Source organism: Rana temporaria, chromosome 5 (assembly GCF_905171775.1).
Source record: "Rana temporaria chromosome 5, aRanTem1.1, whole genome shotgun sequence".
In the NCBI taxonomy this organism is placed as follows: domain Eukaryota; kingdom Metazoa; phylum Chordata; class Amphibia; order Anura; family Ranidae; genus Rana; species Rana temporaria.
The window spans coordinates 44,475,261-44,501,692 of NC_053493.1; the positions used below are offsets into that span (position 1 = coordinate 44,475,261).

Sequence of the window (26,432 nt, forward strand, 5' to 3'; positions counted from 1 at the left end):
GGGGTACTGCAGAGTATTGCGCGGGGGGTATTGCAGAGTATTGCGCGGGGGTATTGCAGAGTATTGCGCGGGGGGTATTGCAGAGTATTGCGCAAGGGGTACTGCAGAGTACTGGCAGGGGGTACTGCAGAGTATTGCGCGGGGGTATTGCAGAGTATTGCGCGGGGGTATTGCAGAGTATTGCGCGGGGGTATTGCAGAGTATTGCGCGGGGGTATTGCAGAGTATTGCGCGGGGGTACTGCAGAGTATTGCGCGGGGGTATTGCAGAGTATTGCGCGGGTGTTTTGCAGAGTATTGCGCGGGTGTTTTGCAGAGTATTGCGCGGGTGTTTTGCAGAGTATTGCGCGGGTGTTTTGCAGAGTATTGCGCGGGTGTTTTGCAGAGTATTGCGCGGGTGTTTTGCAGAGTATTGCGCGGGTGTTTTGCAGAGTATTGCGCGGGTGTATTGCAGAGTAATGCGCGGGTGTATTGCAGAGTAATGCGCGGGTGTTTTGCAGAGTATTGCGCGGGTGTTTTGCAGAGTATTGCGCGGGTGTTTTGCAGAGTATTGCGCGGGTGTTTTGCAGAGTATTGCGCGGGTGTTTTGCAGAGTATTGCGCGGGTGTATTGCAGAGTATTGCGCGGGTGTATTGCAGAGTATTGCGCGGGTGTTTTGCAGAGTATTGCGCGGGGGTATTGCAGGGAAGGCAGAGCATTGCAGAGTATTGCGCAGGGAAGGCAGAGTATTGCAGGGGTTAATGCAGGGATGGCTGAGCAGGGATGGATGGATCTGTGACTGCAATAGTCACAGATCCATCCCACACTGCTGCTGCCATCCGCGCTCTCCTCTCACACTGTACCGATCGGTACAGCGAGAGGAGGGAGGAACCGGCGTCATCAAATGACGCCGGTTTGTTTACCTGTGGTCGCGCCGTCATTGGACGGCGCGATCACATGGTAAAAGACCGGCGTTGCCGGTCAGTTACCGTGATCTGTGTAGCGCCGGGTCTCATAGACCCGGCGCGCACAGAATTTTCTGTGTGCGCGCCCGAGGCGGCGCGCATTACTGCTTCTGGTGGGCGCCGTTTCAGAACGGCGACCCCCAGTTAAGCAACCACCTTGCCGCCGTTTGTAGACGGCGGCTGGTGGTTAAGTGGTTAAATGCTGGCTCTTACATAATATTACAGAGAGTTGTGGATTTCCCACTAGGGGGAGCCCTCAGTGCACGTTCTCTCTCTGGAAAACTGATGAGATCTGATATCAGTTACACTGTGAGTGCATAGTTATCAGTGCGTCTGTCGACTCATAGACTTGCATTTTGAGACGGAGTAGTAAAGCATAACCATTGTGTAGCACTGCTAATCAGGAAGTAAGATCTGCACATGCAATGAACAAAATCAGTGGCCCTGTGTTCATAAAATACATAATTTTGCAGAGAAACAAGGCTATTAAAGCATTAAAGGATAAGTTCACATTTGGGAACATTACATGTTCCAACCGTTCTTAGGGTGGAACATATAACATGTCCCCAATGCTGCAGCCGCTGCCCAATCCCAGCAGTATGTGTGTGAATGAACTACAAGCCCAACATCCTTTGCGGCTGTCACCTTGTAGTTCTTAATGAACTATCACGGCGCTATGGAGCGCCATTGTAGTTCATTGATTCTCTCTGTCTGATTGCAGATGTAGCACCCTGGTGCTTAGGCAGGGTTGCTAACCAATTTAGTCTGCCAGGTAGTAATTGTCCTGGCTAATTGTTAAGAGATCCATTGATTTCCCCCTTAATTCTGGAATTGCTGCACTTTTCTCTTCTGTCACTAGGTGGCATTGTAGCTGGTGACATTAGATAGACAAGGGCATAGCAAGGACAGATTATGAATGAATGGGGTGTCTCAGCCAATGGGTAAGGGTTTCTTTGAGCCCATTTGTCTGCCTATTGGTTTGGGTGGAGTCATGTGATCGGGATGATGTCCCACCTGGACAGCTGTCTGGGTGGACGTATGTTATGTCGCCCGGGCTGCTAGGCCGAAAGCCTGAGGCCTATCCTGGGGACACCTGGCTGCTAGGCTGCCTGAGGCCTATCTAGGAGGAGGAGAAGCAGCATAGGGTTGGGACTGCAGGAGTCCAACCAAGTTTAGAAGGTTCAGCCAGACGGGGAACCAGTTGTGGTCAGAGGTAGAGAGGAAACGGTTACCACTAAGAGACCATCCACCTTGTTACCAGAGACTACTGTGAGTAAGCTGAAACAAGTACCAGAGCAGTCTTCTCACCAGTCGGAGACGTGGGAAAGCATCAGCAAGTGCCAAGCCAGGGACCCAGCAGGATAGCTGAGGTGACGCCTGAGGAGTATGCAGTGGGATAGCTGTGGAAGAGCTCAGGGGATCCAATGACGAGTGGGATCTGGAAGTCTAGTGAGAGACTGGGAGCTCAGTGAGTGAAGACCTACAGTGGGATACTGTGATATAAGTAAAAGACTGTTCATAGGTGTGCGGTGCCTTTGGCATTAGGGTGTGCACCCCAAAGCTCAAACACACTCTACTGATCACTCACAATGTTCATTCAGAAAGGGAAGGGGCCGGTAAATGCCAAATTTACTGGCCCCTTCCCCCACTCATCCTAAAACATCCACAGCAACAACCGGTGTGGAGAGGAGGGAAGCCCACAGTGCTGTGGGGGAAAGGAGGGGGAGACTGGTCAGTAGGAGGAATCTGTTCTGCACAGGGTGATTAGGGTGTGCCTGGGCACACCTGGCACACCCTGTGCGCACGCCTATGAGACTGTTCCGTGTTACCAAGAGTTATGTACTACTACCATTAGGGACTGTTGCAAGATTAGTTGCCATAGCAAACAGCGGTCCTATACATAAGTGTTATCCAGCTGGAGGCCTTCCACTATATAGCTGTCTACCTACAGAAGTCTCGGAGTCTGCCAATTATCATTGCATATACTGAAGGGTGTCCTGGCCCTAACCCTCTCTCTCCCAGTTCTGCAGGGCATAGCTGCTAATGGGAATGGCTTTCCTGTTGTGGAAAAAGTACAGGAACCATTATCACACATTGTGGTTTTTTTTTGTTTGTATAGCCTACAGGTAAAATTATTTTGTTGTTACATCTGTTCTATATTTATTTGTATAATGCATGTCAATTTTGGAGGTGTCCTCGGATGTGTCACTTTACAATAAATAGGAGCTGCTAGTTTGTTTTGGGTGGCACGTTACCTCTGTATCTCCGTCGTCTAAGGTACTGGATGAGAGCTGTAGTAAAGTCAATGTCCACACGACAAGTGTCTTTTCTGTGCTTTTATTACCCAGCTGGGTAAAAACGATAAACAGTGGAAAGGTGAAGGGATAGCAAAATAGGAGACAGCAGATTCAGGTATAACTGGGTATGGAAACAATCCTGCTTCCTACAACAACTTTACTTCACCAATCTAGCCAGAGTGGGTACAGTGCATCTGGACAGGCCTCTCTCACCAGCCTGGCAGCCAGAATGTCACTCGGATGAATAGGATTAAGTCTCTGCCACAGACCCTCCTGAGGATTGGAGACAATTTCGGTCCAAAATCTTTCTTGACTGGATTCAGCACCCGGTTATCCTTCACATAGCTTTGGTTAAATCAGCAACTGATAGGCAACCTGCGTCCAGCCTCTCAGAACCAAAGTTGTCCTCTGACAGGCCTCTCCTAAAAAAACAGCCTCCTGCTCGGTATTCCCCCGGACAGGTTCCTCATCAGGCGGCTTCCTCCAATTGGATGGACAGCCCAGGACCATCTGGCAAATTAGGGATCCAGTCGACTCACTGGATCGATCAAACAGATAAATGTGCTCCGGACCAACGTGGACCCGCAGCCAGGAACACACACGCACAAACCCTGGCCAGAAGGACCACACGGGGGTGGTGGGACGACTGCCCAGCTCAAGGGCGGGAACACAGCGTCCCAAACTAATGGCGTCTGCCCCTTAAATACCCCTCCCCAGCATGCACAGCGAGGTGGCCCAACCTCCTGATAGGCTACTGAGGAGAGATACTCAACACTTGACCTCACTGCTGCCACCTGCTGTGGGGGGGTGACGGGAGTCCCCAGACAAAAGGACAGCCCCCAGTACAGCCAAGCTGGAGCAGAAACCCCAAACCCAACCAAACAACAGGTTTAGAGCCAACTACCTCTCTGAACTTCCCCTAAATTTACAATAGGCTCTGAAAGTAGCCAGGCGCTACATATATATATATATATATATATATATATATATATATATATATATATATATATATATATATATAAATATATATTGCGGCTCCATCTAAAATATTAAAATATATATTTATAAAGCTATTTAAATCTAATTAATGTATTTTATGTTCAAACCTTCCATTTAAATACTTTCAATCTTGTTATATAATTAATAAAAATAATAATAATAATAATAATAATAAATAAAAGTATATTGCATCCTACATTAACCTAGCTCCTACAGGGAGTGCAGAATTATTAGGCAAATGAGTATTTTGACCACATCATCCTCTTTATGCATGTTGTCTTACTCCAAGCTGTATAGGCTTGAAAGCCTACTACCAATTAAGCATATTAGGTGATGTACATCTCTGTAATGAGAAGGTGTGTGGTCTAATGACATCAACACCCTATATCAGGTGTGCATTATTATTAGTCAACTTCCTTTCCTTTGGCAAAATGGGTCAAAAGAAGGACTTGACAGGCTCTGAAAAGTCAAAAATAGTGAGATATCTTGCAGAGGGATGCAGCACTCTTAAAATTGCAAAGCTTCTGAAGCGTGATCATCGAACAATCAAGCGTTTCATTCAAAATAGTCAACAGGGTCGCAAGAACCTTTTAGAAAAACCAAGGCGCAAAATAACTGCCCATGAACTGAGAAAAGTCAAGCGTGCAGCTGCCAAGATGCCACTTGCCACCAGTTTGGCCATATTTCAGAGCTGCAACATCACTGGAGTGCCCAAAAGCACAAGGTGTGCAATACTCAGAGACATGGCCAAGGTAAGAAAGGCTGAAAGACGACCACCACTGAACAAGACACACAAGCTGAAACGTCAAGACTGGGCCAAGAAATATCTCAAGACTGATTTTTCTAAGGTTTTATGGACTGATGAAATGAGAGTGAGTCTTGATGGGCCAGATGGATGGGCCCGTGGCTGGATTGGTAAAGGGCAGAGAGCTCCAGTCCGACTCAGACGCCAGCAAGGTGGAGGTGGAGTACTGGTTTGGGCTGGTATCATCAAAGATGAGCTTGTGGGGCGTTTTCGGGTTGAGGATGGAGTCAAGCTCAACTCCCAGTCCTACTGCCAGTTTCTGGAAGACACCTTCTTCAAGCAGTGGTACAGGAAGAAGTCTGCATCCTTCAAGATAAACATGATTTTCATGCAGGACATTGCTCCATCACACGCGTCCAAGTACTCCACAGCGTGGCTGGCAAGAAAGGGTATAAAAGAAGAAAAACCAATGACATGGCCTCCCTTTTCACCTGATCTGAACCCCATTGAGAACCTGTGGTCCATCATCAAATGTGAGATTTACAAGGAGGGAAAACAGTACACCTCTCTGAACAGTGTCTGGGAGGCTGCGGTTGCTGCTGCACGAAATGTTGATGGTGAACAGATCAAAACACTGACAGAATCCATGGATGGCAGGCTTTTGAGTGTCCATGCAAAGAAAGGTGGCTATATTGGTCACTTATTTGTTTTTGTTTTCTTTTTGAATGTCAGAAATGTATATTTGAGAATGTTCAGATGTTATATTGGTTTCACTGGTAAAAATAATTAATTGAAATGGGTATATATTTTTTTTTTGGTTAAGTTGCCTAATAATTATGCACAGTAATAGTAGTCACCTGCACACATAGATATCACCCTAAAATAGCTAAAACTAAAAAAAAAAAAAAACTACTTCAAAAAATATTCAGCTTTGATATTAATGAGTTTTTTGGGTTCATTGAGAACATGGTTGTTGTTCAATAATAAAATGAATCCTCAAAAATACAACTTACCTAATAATTCTGCACTACCTGTATATTGAAATACATTAAACCCCATTAAATCTTATACATTTCCATTAATTACAATACATGCTATATCCTATTATTTTATAAAATATATTATGAATAATAATATCCTGTATTATCCTAAATCCTTTATTTAAGTGCATTAAATACCATTAAATCTTATAAATTCCCTTTCAACTGGGGCATATGGTACCCTAATGGCAAACTCCCAGCATTAGCGTATTCATCAAACTCGTACTGACTTAACACAAATCTTTTCTTCGATGTGCTTGACTGGTTGGGACATAAAATTTAGCAGAAAAATGTCAGCGCACAGTATATTTCTTTGGCAGAAGTGTAAATATTTTGTAATAAATAGTTGCAGAACATTGGCAAGCACCTGGCGATGGGTAATAGTTCACAAAAATGAGAACACTTCCGTTGAAAACGGAAAATTAACAAAGCAGACACGGCGCAGAAATGGATGGAGAACAGGACAGTCTATAAAACTGAATTTGTCACTAAAAACCAAATAAACAATAATTAAAATGGAACTCCAGACAAAGCGCTAAATACACAGATGAAATACATAGCTTTGAATTGTTTCCCAGCCAAATATTTTATAATCCTGTTCAGCCAGTCCTCTGATTCACACATTCTTCTGATTGCTCCATTGTATACCCAGAGGGTCATGTTGCGGGTTTACAGCTTCTTGAGTCACCTACAGTATATGCCCATTGGTCTGTGGATTAGTATCTGTACACTGCTGATTCAGTGACCAGTTTCTATCTGGCTATGGCATGCATTGGCGTGCACCCTCGATGCTGAGCAGGCTAAATAAACAAGAGGGCATTAATCTCCTTTCCTTACCATGGCCGGTGCTGTGACTTCTTGCCAGCTACCCTGTGCCTGAGATTCCGTTTTTTTCTTAATTTCCACTACTTCGCTTGCATTTTCTGTAAGGCTTCCACAGCTGACTATTCTCTGCCTTCCACCTGCCTTAACCCCAGCCTGGACTCTGACCTCCTGAAATTCCATCATTTGAACCCTGTCCCCAGAAGGTACCCTTCCTGCTCTGGCAACCCCTTGATGAGGTAAATCTGAAGGCCACGTAGGGTCACTGGCCCATCACTCCCTGAGGGATGCTCTGATGAAGACCAAGCTCATACCTCCCAACTTTTCAACTTCAGAATGAGGGACAATTGTTGTTGAGCGGGGGAGGGGGGGTGCCGTTCGGATCGAAGTTGTTGAGCGGGGGGGGGGGGGCCTGGATCGGAGTTGTTGAGCGTGGGGGGGGGTCCGTGGATCAGAGTTGTTGTTGAGCGGGGGGGGAGGTTGCCGCGAGTTTTTACGTGAATCGCGGTAATCGCAGGGGGTGCCGCAGGACTGTAGCCATGATCGCGGGACCGCTGGATTTACCGCGAATCACGGGACAGTCCCGCGAAATCCGGGACGGTTGGGAGGTATGCAAGCTGCGCCTCTATGCCTTGGGTGAGGCTGTCTACGCCAGCGTAACTCTGAGAGGCAAGAGCAGTATTCACAAAGCACTTGCTCCCTAAGTTACGTCGGCGTAGCGTAAATGGGCCGGCGTAAGCCCGCCTAATTCAAATTAGGAAGGTAGTGGGCGTGTTGTATTAAAATTAGCCGTGACCCCATGTAAATGAATTCCCGAACGAACGGCGCATGCGCGCGCATGCTCAGAATCACGTCGCATATACTCCCTAAGATACGTCGGCTCAATGCTTTCGACGTGAACGTAACCTACGCCCAGCCCCATTCACGTACGACTTACGCAAACAATGTAAAATACGACGGCTGTTCCGACGTCCATACCCTAACATGACTTACCCCTGCTTTATGAGGGATAACTATACGCCGGACGTACGCCTTACGTAAACGGCGTAGCTTAATGTGATGGGCGCAATTACGTTCGTGAATCGGCGTATCTAGCTCATTTACATATTCAACGCGTAAATCAATGGAAGCGCCCCTAGCGGCCAGCGTAAATATGCACCCAAGATACGACGGAGTAGGAGACTTACATCGGTCGGATGGAGCCAGAATTCAGGCGTATCTGGTTTCAAGAATACGGCGCATAGATACGACGGCGCATCCTATAACTTACGCGGCGTATTAACAGATACGTCGGCGTAAGTTCTCTCTGAATCTGGCCCTATAACTTTTACGCAAACCAATTAATATACGCTTATTGCAATTTTTTTTTAACAAAAATATGTAGAAGAACATTTTTCAGCCTAAACTGAGGAAAAAATATATTTTTTATATATTTTTTGAGGATATTTATTATAGCAAAAAGTTAAAAAATTTTTTTTTTTTTTTAAAACTGTCGCTCTTCTTTTGTTTATAGCGCAACAAATAAAAATCGCAGAGGTGATAAAATACCACCAAAAGAAAGCTCTATTTATGGAAAAAAAAAGGACGTTAAGTTTGTTTGGGTGCAACATCGCGCAACCGCGCAATTGTCAGTTAAAGCGACACAGTGCCTTATCGCAATTAGTGCTCTTGTCAGGAAGGAGGTCAATTCTTCTGGGGCTCAAGTGGAGAAGAGAACAATGTCATTTTATATAGATGGATGCTGACTGTTCTCAAGTGTGCCCTCTGGTGGTTGCACACACATTAATGACTTATTGTCATGAAAATATGACCTAAGCAACATGTAAAACTGAAATAACTGTGCCAGTCTTTTTCAAAGCAATATTGTATTAGAACAAAACAGCAAAATTAAATGATTAAAAATGAAGACTGAATTTCTGTCAGCACAATTAATATTTACAAACTGAGGTCTTTCAACTGAGAAAAATGCTAATCATTTTAGAGTGAAGCTAGTTCTGTGTGTCTAGTTGGAGGTTGTGTTAGGTTGTGCTTCATAAATAAATTAATTGGAGCGGGAAGAACATTTGCAGTATCTGCTATGAAATACAGCAGCTGCAGTAATTAGCAGTTCAGTTAACAGTCGCTGCACTGTGCGTAATGGAACTGTTTCCTTCAGCTGCCAGAGTTTAAAGTGAACTTTTGGGTACTAAATAGTGGGAACATTCAGGTGCTGCATGCCAACATTCATTTGGCATTTGAAAAATCAAGCAGCCTGATTTGGGGGGATTGTAGGAAAGAAGGAAGAAAAAAACAGTGGGCTAGACTCAGAGAGAATTTACGCCGGCGTATCTATAGATACGCCGCGTTAATTCAAATCTGCGCCGGCGTATCTTAAGAAAGCAAGATACGCCGACTTTAGCCTAAGATACGACTGGCATAAATCTCTTACGCCGTCGTATCTTAGGCTGCATTCTCACGCTGGCCGCTAGGTGGCGCTCCCGTCCTTTTCGGCATAGAGCAGGGATATGCAATTAGCGGACCTCCAGCTGTTGCAGAACTACCAGTCCCATGGCATAGCAAGACTCTGACAGCCACAAGCCACCCAGAGGCAGAGGCATGATGGGACATGTAGTTTTGCAACAGCTGGAGGTCCACTAATTGCATATCCCTGGCGTAGAGTATGTAAATTACCTAGTTACGCCGATTCACAAACGTACGTGCGCCCGACGGTAGTTTTGTACGTCGTTTGTGTAAGGCTTTTTCGGCGTAACGTTGCTTCTGCTATTAGGTGGCACAGCCAATGTTAAGTAGGGACGTCGTTCCCGCTTTGAAATTTGAATTTTTTGCGTCGCTTGCGTAAGTCGTTCGCGAATAGGGCTGGGCGTAATTTACATTCACGTCGAAACCAATACGTCGTTGCGGCGTATTTGAGAGCAATGCACACTGGGATATGTACACGGACGGCGCATGCGCCGTTCGTAAAACACGTCAATCACGTCAGGTCATAACACATTAGCATAAAACACGCCCCTCCTTTCACATTTGAATTACGCGGGCTTACGCCGGCCCCATTTACGCTACGCCGCCGCAACTTACGGAACAAGTGCTTTGTGAATACTGCACTTGCTCCTGTAAGTTGCGTCGGCGTAGCGTAAATACAATACGCTGCGCCGCCGTAACTAGGCGCGCAGGTACCTGAATCTGCCCCAGAATGCACAGGTACCCATTGTTATCTTGAATAGTTTTTCTATTGAATAGATTAGCCAACTCCAGGCTATTTTTTTTTCTTTTTTTCTAAAAAGATCATCAAGTCAATGTTAAAAACAAAAAAAAATAATAAAAACAGCCTGGGCTGCAATATTCACATTCAACCTGGAGCTGTCATCTGCAGCACATTTACTTTGCCACAAGATGTTCCCAGCCTTCCAGGTTGAATGACACTCAGCATTCCCAGTGTGGTATCAGCGAGGGCCGCCCAGCCTGGAGACAAGAGAGAACACTGCGACTTTGTGTGACTGCCATGAAGGCAATCCGAAAAAGCTAAGTAAAAACCAAACCAAACCAAAAAAAAAACAAATAGAAAAAAATACATGTGGCAGGGCCCACGAGTCCAAAGTTAAAAGGTACTCCAGCAGATGCCATTTATATGCCAATCTAAAGTAAAATAACCATTTCCAAAGATAAATAAGGCTCACATTGCAGATCTGAAAATACTGGTTACCTGGCTGTAGTTCTAAACCCCTGGCTTCAAAACTTTCCCAGTTACTAACCTGGATTAAAGCGAGGTTCCAACCACAATTAGCATTTTTTAAATGTATGTCCTTTCATCCTGCGTTTTTATAATATAAATCCGGTCACTTACTATTTTACAATCCGCCACCGCTCCGCATAGATATTCAAAAAAGATAGTTTAAAAAAAACTATATCTACACCGTTGTCATTTTGCTTGTGGGCATTGTGAAGCCTTCAAGCATTTACTTCCTGGAAGTCTTGGATGGGGAGTGATAATTGGGTAGCGCACTGCATCCTGGGAAATTATGACACACATTTCCCAGGAGCATTAGAGGGAGATGATGTCAGAATCCTAGGTGATTCCAAAGGCAGATTTTGTGGGACCACATAGCAACAGGCATTTCCAGATGAGTAAAACATTTTTTTTCTTTTTTATGTCTAATGAGCACAATAATGAAAAAAAAAATTGGGATGGAAACTCCACTTTAAGTGTGATCAAAAAATGCTAATTAAAGTCAGACTACCAAAACAAGAGGGCCAGCAAGACAGCCAACTACTAACATTTCCAAAATAGGAAATGTGCAATGTAAAGCAGGACTATTTTTAGCGGCGCTTTACCGTTGTTTTTGCTGCGCTTTTCGGCCGCTAGCAGGGGGTTAAAAGTGCCCGCTCGGCGCTTTAGGCGTGAGTTCACCGCTCCTAAAGCACTGCAAAGAAGCTGCTGGCAGGACTTTTCTTGACGCCCTGCCAGCGCAGCGCCCCAGTGTGAAAGCACTTGGGTTTGCAGCTGAGGCTTTTTTCAGGCGCTTTATAGGCGCTATTTTTAGCACTAAAGTGCATTAAAAACACCTCCAGTGTGAAAGGGGTCTTAAAGCAGCCTGACAAGAAAAAAAAAATTAACAAAATTTGTTCCTCACCTTATTAATCTTATTAGTTCACCATATTGAGCTCAAATTAAATCCTTCTTGTCATTTGACTCTAACTATTTTCTCATTGATTTTTCTTTTGCTATTTTTCTAACCATTAACCACTTGCCACCCGCCCTATTACAAAATGACGGTGGCAAAGTGGTTTCAATACCCTGACCTGACGTCATATGACGTCTTTAGGATATTGAGCCGCTGCGCGCCCCCGGGGGTGCGCATCGCGGCCATCATTGTTGCGGGGTGTTAGTCTGACACCCTGCAACAACGATCTAGGTAAAGAGTCTCGGACGGAGACTCTTTACCATGTGATCAGCTGTGTCCAATCACGGCTGATCACCATGTAAACAAGAAGAGCCGGTTATCGGCTTTACCTCACTCGCATCTGTCAGACGCGAGTAGAGGAGAGCCGATCGGCTTCTCCTCTGACAGGGGGGGTTTGTGCTGATCGATTATTAGCGCAGCCCCCCCAAAGGATGCCCACACTAGACCACCAGGGATGCCACCAGACCACCAGGGATGCCCACCACCAGGTATGCCACCCTAGACCACCAGGGATGCCAATCAGTGCCCACAATGGATGCCAATCAGTGCCCACAATGGGCATCACTGATTGGCAGGCATTATTGTTTGGCACTGATTGGCATCCATCAGTACAATATAATACAGTACATCCGTGCCACCTATCAGTGCCCATCCGTGCCACCTATCTGTGCCCATCCATGCCGCCTATCTGTGCCCATCCGTGTCGCCTATCTGTGCCCATCTGTGCCACCTATCTGTGCCCATCCGTGCTGCCTATCTGTGCCCATCCATGCCACCTATCAGTGCCCATCCGTGCTGCATATCAGTGCCACCTATCAGCAGGGCCGTCTTAATAACTTCATGGGCCCCTGGGAAAAGTAATGCTCTGGGGCCCCTACAATCGAGACAGTGCAGGTAAACATAAATAACGTAGGTAGGAGGTAGGGGATATCTAGGGTGTAGAGGGGTCAGAGTGCTGGGGGGATATCTGGGATGTAGAGGGGCAGCCCAATCTGCCCACATTTTTGGGGCAGCCCGGGCTCAAGGACCAGCTGCTTTGGGGAAAGGGCAGAGGAACCCCATGCAGCTGGGGCCCCTGGGCAGTGCCCAGGTGTGCCCTTTCATTAAGACAGCCCTGCCTATCGGTGCCCATCAGTGCCGCCTATCAGTGCTGCATATTAGTGCTCATCATCAGTCCCCATCAATTCCACCTCATCAGTGCCACCTCATTGGTGCCTCCTTGTCGGTGCCCATCAGTGTCACCTTATCAGTGCCCATCAGTGAAGGAGAAAACATACTTATTTACAAAGTTTTGTAACGGAAACCAAAAAAAACACTTGTTTTTCAAAGTTTTCGGTCTTTTTTTATTTTTTTAGCAGAAAATTTAAATCCCAGAGGTGATCAAATACCACCAAAATAAAGCTCTATTTGTGGGAACAAAATGATAAAAATTTAGTTTGGGTACAGTGTAGCATGACCGCGCAATTGTCATTCAAAGTGCAACAGCACTGAAAGCTGAAAATTGGTCTGGGCAGGAAGGTGTATAAGTGCCCTGTATGGAAGTGGTTAATATCTGAACTTTTTTCATGTTTACTTGTTTTGTGTATTATGTTTAAGTTTGGCATTTAAAAAAAAAATATGCAAAATGGGGAAAAAAGCCTCCTTTGTAAATAACTTTGCAGTGCTTGAGCCAAATATTACCTGGATTTGGTCTGAGGAAGTTTTGCAGAACATGACCAGAGCTCAGGTGCTGAACATGAACCCCATTAAAGTCAATGGGAGGAAAATGTCACAAATAGTCATTTCCATTTCCTTGGACAGGGATTGTCAAACAAATGTTTGGCCGGGGGCAGTGATTTTAATACTACTTAAAGGGCAACATTAAAAATTCAGAATTCATTTAAATGATGTGCCTGGGGGATGCCTATAACCTGCTTGCGAAGTCTAAAAACTATCACCAAAAGAAAGTCGTGTTTATTCTAAAAATATTATTAGCCAGATTCATAGAGAGTTACGCCGGCGTATCAGTAGAATCTACGCCGGCGTTAATTTAAGCGTATTCTGGAAACCAGATACGCTTAAATTAGGCTAAGATACGAGCGGCGTAAGTCTCCTGCGCCGTCGTATCTTAAAGTGTAATTTTTAGGCTGGCTGCTAGGTGGCGCTTCCGTTGAGTTCGGCGTAGAATATGTAAATGACTAGAAACGCCGATTCAGGAACGTACGTGCGCCCATCGCAAGTAAAGATACGCAGTTTCCGTAAGAGATACGCCACGTAAAGATAAAGCTGCCCCCTAGGAGGCGTAGTCAATGTTAAGTATGACCGTCGTTCCCGCGTCGAAATTTGAAAATTTTAAGTTGTTTGCGTAAGTCGTCCGTGAATGGGGCTGGACGTAATTTAGGTTCACGTCGAAACCAATACGTCCTTGCGGCGTACTTTGGAGCAATGCACACTGGGATATGTACACGGACGGCGCATGCGCCGTTCGTAAAAAAACATCAATCACGTCGGGTCACGAGTAATTAACATAAAACACTCCCCCCCATCCTCATTTGAATTAGGCGCGCTTACGCTGGACGCATTTACGCTACGCCGCCGTAAGTTAGGAGGCAAGTACTTTGTGAATACAGTACTTGCCTCTCTGACTTAAGGCGGCATAGCGTAAATACGATACGCTACGCCGCCTTAAAGTTGCGGCGGCGTCTCTGAATCCAGCTAAATGTATGTAATATTTTGTTATCTTAAAGAGGAGCTCCAGTCTCCCCCCCAAAAAGTGAAATACTGCAGCTGCTGACTATTATTATAAGGACACTTACCTGTCCAGGGATCCAGCAGTGTCCTCACCGAAGCCAATTCTTTGGGTCTAGGCGTCGGCATCTTAAAGCGGTTGTAAACCGCATATACAATTTTTTTTTTTTTTTTTTACCTGCAAGGCAAAATGCATAATCAGCTAGTATGCACCGCATAATAGCTGATTATGAAATACTTACCTCAAAACGAGGTGAACAACACTTACCTGGTTCACGCCGAGCGAGATGTCATCTTGCTCCGGCGTGTCTTCCGGGTATCGCCGCTCCAGCGCTGTGATTGGCTGGAGCGGCGCCGCTCCAGCGCTGTGATTGGCTGGAGCGGCGATGACGTCACTCCCGCGCGTGCGCGCGGGAGATTGAAAATCGGCAAGGTCCGGCGGCTGCCGGATCTTCCGCCGTGGATCCCTCCTGCGCATGCGCCGCCCGCATTGCGAGGGGAATATCTCCTAAACCGTACAGGTTTAGGAGATATTCTTTTTACCTACAGGTAAGCCTTGTTATAGGCTTACCTGTAGGTAAAAGTGAAAAATTAAGGTTTACAACCACTTTAAATGTGCGTACACACGATCGTTTTTCGGCATGAAAGAAACCGTTGTTTTTCAGCATGTCCAAAAAACGACGTTTTTCCAACTTCATCATTAAAAACGACTTTGCCCACACACCATCGTTTTAAAAAAATGATGAACAAAGCGCGGTGACGTACAACATGTACGACGGCACTCTAAAGGGGAAGTTCTATTCGCCTTTGGGCTGCTTTTAGCTGATTCTGTGTTAGTAGTTACAGCGTGATGAATGTGCTTACTCCATTACGAACGGTCGTTTTACCAGAACGAGCGCTCCCATCTCATAACTTGCTTCTGAGCATGCGCGGGTTTAAAACTTTGTTTTAGCCCACACACGATTTTTTAAAAACTTATTTTTTTTTCATGCCGAAAAATGATCGTGTTTACGCGGCATCACATATACCCAGTGAAGTGAACAGCCTCAGATGATACACAGAGATGAAACAAATTCTCCTACATAAGTTTTACATGTATATCTGCTGTCTTCAGCTTTATATACTGTTTAGAAAGTTCAAATTGTGTTAGGAGATTTTCTCTTTCTGTTCAAGCCTGGGCATACAGCCAAGACAGCTGATTGGAGGAAAGGAACACACCCCCTCTCCTCATAGGTAAAGACTTTCAGATCTGTTTGTGAATTGTTCAGCATTCTGTTAATCTATTTATAGACTCCTCCCCAACACACAACTCTGACTGCTTTTATCATATGTGAAGGAGAGCTTGTTAGAAGTTATCAGGCTGATAACAGAAGAACAGAGCAGGAGTGAGCTACGGGACACAGTGTTTTGAAGAGAGATAAGAAAACACTGCAGCTATATGTGCTCAGCTCAAATTTCATGAATCAGGTTTACATCCACTTTAAGTCAGGGAAACCGGCAGTGAAGTCTTCTGGCTTCACAGCCAGTTTCCTACTGGGCATGTGCAAGCCACGCTGTGCTGGTCCCGCAGTCTTCTGGGACCTGTGATGTGAACCAGAAGGCTGCGGTGGAAAGAAAGGGGCGAATGTCAACTCAGATTGCCACGTGATCTTGCTGAAAATAGGAGTGGGTACCTGTCAAAACCAGGCACCCCCCCCCCCAATGAAAAAGTGCTAAATGTGGCAGTGGAGGGGAGAGGATGCAAACTTCTGCCTTTAGTTCCACTTTAACCACTTAACCCCTGGACCATATTGCTGGTCAAAGACCAGAGCACTTTTTGCGATTCGGCACTGCGTCGCTTTAACTGACAATTGTGCGGTCGTGCGACGTGGTTCCCAAACAAAATTGGCGTACTTTTTTCCCCACAAATAGAGCTTTCTTTTGGTGGTATTTGATCACCTCTGCGGTTTTTTTTTTTTGCGCTATAAACAAAAATAGAGCGACAATTTTGAAAAAAATGAATATTTGTTACTTTTTGCTATAATAAATATCCCCCAAAAATATATATAAAAAAACTTTTTATCCTCAGTTTAGGCCGATACGCATTCTTCTACATATTTTTCGTAAAAATAATTGCAATAAGCGTTTATTGATTGGTCTGCGCGAAATTTATTGCGTTTACAAAATAGTGGGTATTTTTATGGCATTTTTATTAATATATTTTTTTTACTAGTAATGGCGGCGATCAGCGATTTTTTTTTCTGGTACTGCGACATTATGGCGGACACTTCGGACACTTTTGACACATTTTTGGGACCATTGGCATTTTTATAGCGATCAGTGCTATAAAAATGCCACTGGCAGTGAAGGGGTTAACACTAGGGGAAGGGGTTAAGTATGTTCCCTGGATGTGTTCTAACTGTAGGGGGGGGTGGATTGACAAAGGGAAATTACTGATCTTCTGTTCATACATTGTATGAACAGAAGATCAGCATTTCTCTCCCTGACAGTACCGGGAGCTGTGTGTTTACACACACAGCTCCCGGTCCCCGCTCCGTAACGAGCGATCGCGTGTGCCCGTCGGCGATCGCGCCCGCCGGGCACGCGCACGGAAGCCGGGGGAGAGCGGGGGGCGTGCACTCGCCCCTAGTGGCCTGCGCGAGAGCCGACGTATAGCTACGTGCTCTCGTGCAGGGGAGCCGACCTGCCGCCGTAAGACGACGGCGGCTGGTCGGCAACCAGTTAAGTAATGATAAAGGTTATTGCTGAATAAACAGGCTCATAGCAGAGATGTAACCATTGCTCTGGTATATAATATAGGGGTGTACAGATGGAAGAGATGAAGTGAATAAAGTGGAACTTAACTGCATCTGAGAACCACAAACTGAAAACACTATTTAATCCATTTGTAATATTCAAATCAAACTCCCCCATCCATCTATGTCTCCGTGCTTTATTTTGTTGAGAAAACACTTTGATAAACACCCCCTAGCATTTCTAACTGCAGCCATCTGGAATAAGGGCAGATGATTCATGAAGTGTTTACTTCCTGGAATCCATCTAGCCTTGGCTCAGGCATGCAGGTGTGCTTAGCTGAGAAAGCCCCTCCTCCAGATGAAAGAAAAAAAAATGCCCAATGACTACTGGGACACATGACATCATTTTGGCCTAGGCCAGACACCAGGAAGCAACTGAAGAAATAAAAAAAAAACATCTAACCACTTAAGGACCCCTTCGCGCCAATATACGTCTGCAGAATGGCACGGCTGGGCACAATCATGTACCTGTACGTGTCTCTTTAAAGCCCAGCCGTGGGGTCGCGAGCGCGCCTCCGGCGGCACGCTTGTGACCCGGTCCGAAGCTCAGTGACCGCGCCCGCAGGACCCGATCGCCGCCGGTGTCCCGCGATCGGTCACCGGAGCTGAAGAACGGGGAGAGGTGAGTGTAAACACACCTTCCCCGTTCTTCACTGTGGCATTGTCATTGATCGTCTGTTCCCTGATATAGGAAAAGACGATCACTGATGTCACACGTCCAGCCCCGCCCCCCTACAGTTAGAAACACATATGAGGTCACACTTAACCCTTTCAGCGCCCCCTAGTGGTTAACTCCTAAACTGCAATTGTCATTTTCACAGGAATCAGTGCATTTTTATAGCACTTTGCGCTGTGAAAATGACAACGGTCCCAAAAATGTGTCAAAATTGTCCGATGTGTCCGCCATAATGTCGCAGTCACAAAAAAAATCGCTGATCGCCGCCATTAGTAGTAAAAAAAAAAATTATTAATTAAAATGCCATAAAACTATCCCCTATTTTGTAAACGCTATAAATTTTGCGCAAACCAATCGATAACACTTATTGCGATTTTTTTTACCAAAAACATGTAGAAGAATACGTATCGGCCTAAACTGAGGGAAAAAAAAGTTTTTTTATATCTTTTTTGGGGGATATTTATTATAGCAAAAAGTTAAAAATATTGACTTTTTTTCAAAATTGTCGCTATATTTTTGTTTATAGCGCAAAAAATAAAAACCGCAGAGGTGATAAAATACCACCAAAAGAAAGCTCTATTTGTGGGAAAAAAAGGACGCCAATTTTGTTTTGAGCCACGTCGCACGATCGCGCAATTGTCAGTTAAAGCGACGCAGTGCCGAATCGCAAAAAGGGGCAAGGTCCTTAACCTGCATAATGGTCCGGGTCTTAAGTGGTTAAAACAAGTAAATATATTATACCTTCCTATCTATTTACTAATGCTAGCTGCATAAGGATTAAAAATAGTTCATGTTGACTGAGAGTGAAGTTTTGCTTTAAGTGCGCCTAGGGCAGCGTGATGTGTAATTATGGCCCAGCCTGTAAGTGCTGCATAATAATATTAATCACAATATAATAATAATAATGATCATAACAATAATGATAATGTATTAATAACATAACACACTTTCATTTCTGCAGGTTACCATCAAAGGAACTATTTTCAGCGAAGTCTTCTCTGAGTACATTGCCATAGATGACGTTTCATTCAGTGAAGGATGCATACCTACTAATGGTGGGTGCTTCCTATTATTCTGCTTTGATAACTATATACAAAAAATGCTAGAGTTTTTTCTTAAAGAAGAACTGCAGTCTGCTCACATAATTTGTAATAAAAACATTCTTTGCCACTCTGAAGCTTCCCTCCAACCACTTTGCATATTATTTTATATATACTGTGATTCTGTACTTGCCAAATATGCTGCAGAAATCTCCCTCACTAAGTCTCGCTGCATCCATTTTAACTGTGGGCAGCTGAAGCTGCTGCCTGTTCACTTCCTGGATTTACACAGACACACAGAGGCACACCTCCAGCTCTGCAGCTCTCATTGGCCCTCTTATGACTTATCCCCCCTCCCTTCCTGGCAAACTCACATGACAGAGAGAGAGAGAGAGAGCTGTGCATGATGTCATAAGCCTAGGCCTTTTTACCAGACAAGTAACAGGAAGTGGGTTGTATACAGTGGCGGCTGGTGATCAATTTTTTTTTTGGGGGGGGGGGGGGAAACAAACTGATAAAATACTGAAAAAATATTCCCTTCAATTGCAGCCATTGTGCACATCATATGCTGCCACTTGTGCCCCATCATATGCTGCCACTTGTGCCCCATCATATGCTGTCACTTGTGCCCCGTCATATGCCGCCACTTGTGCCGATCATATGCTGCCACTTGTGCCCCATCATATGCTGCCACTTGTGCCCCATCATATGCTGCCACTTGTTCCCCATCATATGCTGCCACTTGTGCCCCATCATATGCCGCCATTGTGCCCCATCATATGCTGCCACTTGTGCCCCATCATATGCTGCCATTTGTGCCCCATCGTATGCTGCCACTTCTGCCCATCATATGCAGCCACTTGTGGCACAAGTTCCCAACGGTCCCTGATTTGGAGAAAAGTCCCTCTGTCCCTCATTCCTCCTCATGTGTCCCTCATTTTGGTCTGATCTGTATGGATGTATATAAAATGCACTTTTTATCTTTCAAAAAGTGTTTTCCAGCGTTAAACTTTTCATCTTTTTTCTAAATTGCTGCATTTGTAAATTCCAAAAGTCAATATAAAGACCTAGTAGTGGTAAAAAAGCACTTGTGGGTTTAACCAATATTGTTTTTTTTGTACAATTTTCCCCTTTAAGGGGGTGTGGCTAGGGGTGTGTCCTAAGCCTGCATACTTTTGCTGATAGACATCCCTCATTCTCATCTCAAAAAGTTGGGAGGTATGCTTGTTCCCGATCATATGCCGCCACTTGTGCCCATCAAATGCTGCCACTTGTGCCCATCATATGCCGCCACTTGTGCCTATCATATGCAGCCACTTGTGCCCATCAAATCCTGCCACTTGTGCCTATCATATGCCGCCACTTGTGCCTATCATATGCAGCCACTTGTGCCCATCAAATGCTGCCACTTGTGCCCATCATATGCCGCCACTTGTGCCTATCATATGCAGCCACTTGTGCCCATCAAATCCTGCTACAGTGTCCTCCCCCTCACCTCTGTCTGCCTGGCACTTAGCCCATCTTAGTGGCAGGTCAGGCTGCGGGTGATGGCAGTGAGCTGTTGGATGGCTCCTGTATCCTCCATGCTTCTGTTCGCCCTCCTCTGTTTTTTCGTTCTGCTTGGCGTCTAATTGGAGCACCTGTGTCTTCAGCCAATCGGGTAACAGGTATTAGACCCATGCTACCTGATTGGAGGAGAGGCGGTTCAGTGTTAGAAAAGCAAATATTCATTTGCTTTTCTAACACATCTGGGTGGACTGCGAACGCAATGCTCTGCGCTCTAAGGGCTAGATTCAGAAAGCCCGGCGTATTTTTCTGCTGGCGTAACGTATCTCAGATACGTTACACCGCTGTTACTTAGGGCGCAAGTTCCGTATTCATAAAGAACTTGCGCCCTAAGTTACGGCGGCGTAGCGTATGAGGTCCGGCGTAAGCCCGCCTAATTCAAATGTGGATGATGTGGGCATGTTTTAACCTAAATTTAGTGTGACCCCACGTATTTGACGTTTTTTACGAACGGCGCATGCGCCGTTCGTGAAAGAAACCCAGTGCGCATGCTCGAAATTACGCCGCAAATCGTCAATGCTTTAGACGTGAACGTAACTTACGTACAGCCCTATTCGCGAACCACTAACGCAAACGACGTAAAATTTTCAAAATTTGACGCGGGAACGACGTCCATACTTAACATTGCATACGCCTCATATAGCAGGGGTAACTTTACGCCGGAAAAAGCCTATCATAAACGGCGTAAAAAAATGCGCCGGGCGGACGTACGTTTCTGAATCGGCGTATCTACCCAATTAGCATATTCCTCGCGTAAATCGACGGAAGCGCCACCTAGCGGCCAGCATAAATATGCAACTAAGATACGACGGCGTTAGAGACTTAAGCCAGTCGGATCTTAGCCTAATTTCGGCGTATTTTGCTTTCTGAATACAGAAAGAAGATACGCCGGCGCAGCTTTGAATTTATGTGGCGTATCAATAGATACGCCGGCATAAATTCTTTCTGAATCTAGCCCTATGTCTACCTTTTTTGAAGCCTATTAAAGCCTATGGCCCGTGCGCCCTTAATGGACGGGCCGCCCCTGGTTGTATAAGGTATTTACTGTCAGAATTTTTTTTTTACTATCCAAAGTTAAAACAACAAGGGCAGAAAATTTAACAGATACTGTATGGAAAGATGAAAAAATTATTGAAGGTCCGCTTTAACCACCCCCTATTGACAAGACCATTTTTTCCTTTTCGGCACTGTGCTACTTTTAACTGGCAATTCCTCAGTCATGCAATGCTGTACGCAAATTAAATGTATACCATTTGTTGTGCTTTCTTATTTGTGGTATTTGATCACCACTGGGTTTTTTATTTTTTATTACATAAACAAAAAAAAGACCAACAATTTTGAATCCCCCCCCCCCCCCCCCGATATTTACTACGTTCTTTATAAAACATATCTAATGATATATCTGTAGGCCAAAATGAAATGTATTCCGCTACATGTCGCAAGTGCTGAAAGTGATCAAGGCTGATCCTGCTAACACTGCATTTTTTGGCCACAATATATTATTGGGGATGACTGTGTTCTATAGTTCTGACCATGACCAGGATACAGACCGAGCAGACACTTGACTAGTAATGGCGGTGATCAGCGACTTATAGTGTGACTATAATAGTGTGACGCAGTGGCGGCCGGTGGAAAATTTGGTATGCCAATCAGTAGCACTTACCCCATCATCGGTGGCTTCCCTTGCTTGGCGGCAACTTCCCCTGCTTGGCAGCCTCCTGTTCCCCTGCTCTCCATGGGTCTTCATGGCGGCGGCTTCCGTTTCCTTCCTCCTCCTCGGCGGCCAATCGGGAGTCTTCTCTTTTCGGCCAGTTGTAAAACGGATCTCACACCCACTTCCAGGGGCGTAACTAGAAATCAGAGGGCCCCATAGCAAAATGTTGTATGGCCCCCCCCCCCCCTAGGGTGCCCACGTGTCCCGGATTGCCCGGGACTGTCCCGCAATTGACATGTCTGTCCCTGGTCCCGGGCACCTTCATTCTGGGACAATACAATGTCCCGGAATGAAGAGGACACAGCCACCCCCTACTAACTAATTAACTAATAACTACATTTCCGGAACTGGTTGCTGCCTGGCATCTTGCAACCCGTGACAATTTACTCTCAGACAGTGAGACCGGGAGCGAGGCCTGCGCCTAGTGCAGCACTGCTGTCCCCACCCACCTCGGCACCTCCTCCTTCTCCGGCATCCAGCAGCAAGCAGCAGGGACTGGTGTGATCTTCACTCTCCAAATAGTAATGCCACTCCTTTCCTTCTACGCACGTGGCTCATGCAGAGGGAGTGACAGCAGCACTGCATCTGGTGGCAGGCTATGGGGGGCAAGTGGCACTGCATCTGGTGGCAAGTGGCACATTCACCTGACAAATAACCCGCCGACAAATTCCCCATCAACCCCAAGACTACATTACCCCGCCCCCCCCCCTCATCTTTTTTTGGGGGAAGAGAGGTGTCCCTGAATTGCAGTTTGGAAATGTGGTCACCCTACCCCCCCCCCCCCTCCAAAAAAAATGAACTAATGCCATTGAACAACACATTACTACACTCATGTGGCACAGTACCCAAGCAACAGCTTATATTAATTTTGAACAGCAAAACAAAAATTTAAGTAACTATATAATAAATAAAATGCAAAATTCAAAGTATTGTGTGCACTACTTTTACTCGTTTATACTCACGATTTGTAAAGGGCAAACAAGGCAAACAGGGGGGGGGGGGGGGATTCTTCTGGGGCTGAAGTGGTTAAAATGACTAGGCTAGCATACTTCAGTAAATCCTGACAAATACCCTACATATGATTCACATAGTGGGAATGACAAAGTATTTGAAACCTTCAATACGTTTGTAGAGAGATAAATGTATGACGTTTACAGTACCATTGCCACTATTGCTATTACTGCTGATTTTTTTTTTTTTTTGCCATTTTTTCTACAAGGACAAAAATAAAAATTCTCACTCGAATACAGGGTTTTTCTCCCCCCACAGGACACCTTACGGATACATGAAAATGGCAATGTTAGCAATCTAATCACAAACCTGTAATTCTGTGAACAACAATTTCTTATTGTGAACAGTATTGCAGCTTTTATGTTCATTTAGGTCAACTGAAGATCAGTAAGGGCTCCACAGCACACTGAGTCACCTACCTTAGCAGCCTCAGCCTTAAGTTGGTGTGCGGTCACAGCAGGGCAGGCACTGGCAGTCAGAGGAGCCGAGAAGAGCCGTGCGGCGGCCGAATTGTAATTTCCGCCGTGGAGCCTGCAGCGCCTATGATGGACGTCACACGTCCCGCCATTGGCGCTGCAGACTCCAGAAGGCAGGGCAGCATCCGAGCACATTTTTAGCCCCGAGCGTCTGGGAGTCAGGACCATCTGATGCCGAAAGTGTCCGAAAGTGGCTGAGTGCCGCCAGCGCCGAGTACGGCACTCGGCCGTACTCGGCAACCTTCGGCATCAGATGGTCCTGACTCGGATGCGGCAAACACTCGGGGCCAGTTTACATTCTTCATCCTCACCGGGCCCCACTCGGCTGCGGGCCCCATAGCGCCCGCGTGGGTCGCTATGGCGGTAGTTCCGCCACTGCCCACTTCTGATTGGCCGGATTGTGGTGTCTCAACATCGAATGTTCATTCGCTATTGTAACACACCTGGGTCGGCTCAGTTTGCATACTCTGTTCCCAAGCCCACCCTATTTTGAAGCCTATTAGAGCCTCTGGCTCTAACCAGGTGCTTAAAAAAAAAAAACTGGCTGCTGTAATTCGTGCACCCTGTGCCCTGAAAGAGGCCGGACAAAGGAATAGGGTGTGGCTGCGGCGGCAGTGATGCATGAATTTATCCATTATTTATATAGGGGGTAGCGTGGAGAGAGGGGGCAGAGCCCGGGCGCCCCTAATGGATGGGTGATAATACTGTACACTTTCACTGTACTAATGGCACTGGCTGCGTGACAGGGGTAATATAAGATATGCAGGATACAGGATATACAGTAATACATTTTTTTGGGGGTTTAATACCACTTTAAGGCTGTGTGGCCTTTTTTTTAATTCAGTAATAATGTGAAGCTTGGCTTTCTATGTTCTCCCAAGAGCTGGAACTGATAAAGTTAAATTAGTATCACTGACCAGTCCATGGCTGCCAGCCTGACATCCAAGATTAGATTAAAGAGGCAACATTGGTTTTATCCTGCGTGAGTTTTTAATTGGTTGAGATAAATAATCCATATTTACAGCAATATCGATCCCAGGCACCACTAGTGGTAGTGACATTTTGTGAGAACATATTGGCAATTAGATTGCAGTCTGTATAATCCTCCTTGGTATTTATATAATCCATGTATATTCTTTATTGGTTGTACCAGTAGGCTTCTAATTACTTGCATTAACTTTCATTCAATTGAATTCATGAAAATCATTGTATTTGACATGCAATGTTACAAAGTATTGACAGTTCTATCCTCGGATCTGTGTTCATTCCCAATGCTTGTAACAGAAGTGGATACTATATCTCCCAGCTGTCCCTCTTTTTGATCCAAGTCCCTCACTATCTCCTTCCTGTACAACTGTCCCTCTTTTGGATCCAATTCCAGTTATATAAATTTCCTGTACAACTGTCTTTTTTATGTTGGATGTAATATACTTCAAAAGTACTTTAAACAGACCCTGTCACCAACCAAAGCATTGCAATTGCATTTAAACCATACATATTTTTTTACTTACTTGCAATGTGCCTATAAAATGTAGCTACTAGCTAAAGTCGTAAATGCTGAAGTTTTATTACCTACATGCATTCTATGCATGTAGGTAATAAAACCTTCTGCATGCTGCTCCCCCCTCCCAGCCCCCTAATACTTACATGAGCTCCCTCTCGATCCAGCGATGTTCACAAGAGACTTGACTGTCTCGGTACTCCCTCTCCTCATTGGCTGAGACAGCAGTGAGGCCATTGGCTCTCACTGCTGTCAATCACAGCCAGTGAGCGATCCGGGACGACGGCGCAGCTATTTGTTTATAGCCGCTCCGTCGCGATCGCTCCCCGGAGCTGAAGAACGGGGAGAGCCGTATGTAAACACGGCTTCCCCGTGCTTCACTGTGGCGGAGTATCGATCGAGTGATCCCTTATATAAGGGAGACTCGATCGATGATGTCAGTCCTACAGCCACACCCCCCTACAGTTGTAAACACACACTAGGTGAACATTAAATCCTACAGCGCCCCCTGTGGTTAACTCCCAAACTGCAACTGTCATTTTCACAATAAACAATGCATTTTTTGCTGTGAAAATTACAATGGTCCCAAAAATGTGTCAAAATTGTCCGAAGTGTCCGCCATAATGTCGCAGTCACGAAAAAAATCGCTGATCGCCGCCATTAGTAGTAAAAAAAAATAATAAAAATGCAATAAAACTATCCCCTATTTTGTAAACGCTATCAATTTTGCGCAAACCAACCGATAAACGATTATTGCGATTTTTTTTACCAAAAATAGGTAGAAGAATACGTATCGGCCTAAACTGAGAAAAAAAAATTGTATATATGTTTTTGGGGGATATTTATTATAGCAAAAAGTAAAAAATATTGAATTTTTTTCAAAATTGTCGCTCTATTTTTGTTTATAGCGCAAAAAATAAAAACCGCAGAGGTGATAATATACCACCAAAAGAAAGCTCTATTTGTGGGGAAAAAAAGGACGCCAATTTTGTTTGGGAGCCACGTTGCGCAATTGTCAGTTGAAGCGACGCAGTGCCGAATTGTAAAAACACCTTGGGTCTTTAGGCAGCATATTGGTCCGGTCCTTAAAGCGGGAGTTCACCCATTTAAAAAAAAAAAAAAAATCTCCCCTTAGCTTCCTGCTCGTTCGGTCTAGGGGAATCGGCTATTTATATTAAAATATGTGCAGTACTTACCCGTTTTCGAGCTGCATCTTCTTCCGTCGCTTCCGGGTATGGGTCTTCGGGAGCCGGCGTTCCTTCTTGAGTGACAGCCTTCCGAGAGGCTTCCGACGGTCGCATCCATCGCGTCACTCGTAGCCGAAAGAAGCCGAACGTCGGCGCGGCTCTATACTGCGCCTGCGCACCGACGTTCGGCTTCTTTCGGAAAATCGTGACGCGAT

At 45.4% G+C, this 26,432-nt stretch overlaps 1 protein-coding gene across 1 annotated transcript in view; it reads left to right on the top strand.

The window, feature by feature from the left end:
* The window catches only part of MALRD1 (MAM and LDL receptor class A domain containing 1), a 529,217-nt gene that overhangs the window by 34,641 nt on the left and 468,144 nt on the right, over positions 1-26,432 (top strand). Inside the window, exon 5 of the mRNA XM_040352491.1 lies at positions 18,684-18,777. Coding sequence (XP_040208425.1) covers positions 18,684-18,777 — 94 coding nt within the window. The remainder of the gene's footprint in view (positions 1-18,683; positions 18,778-26,432) is intronic.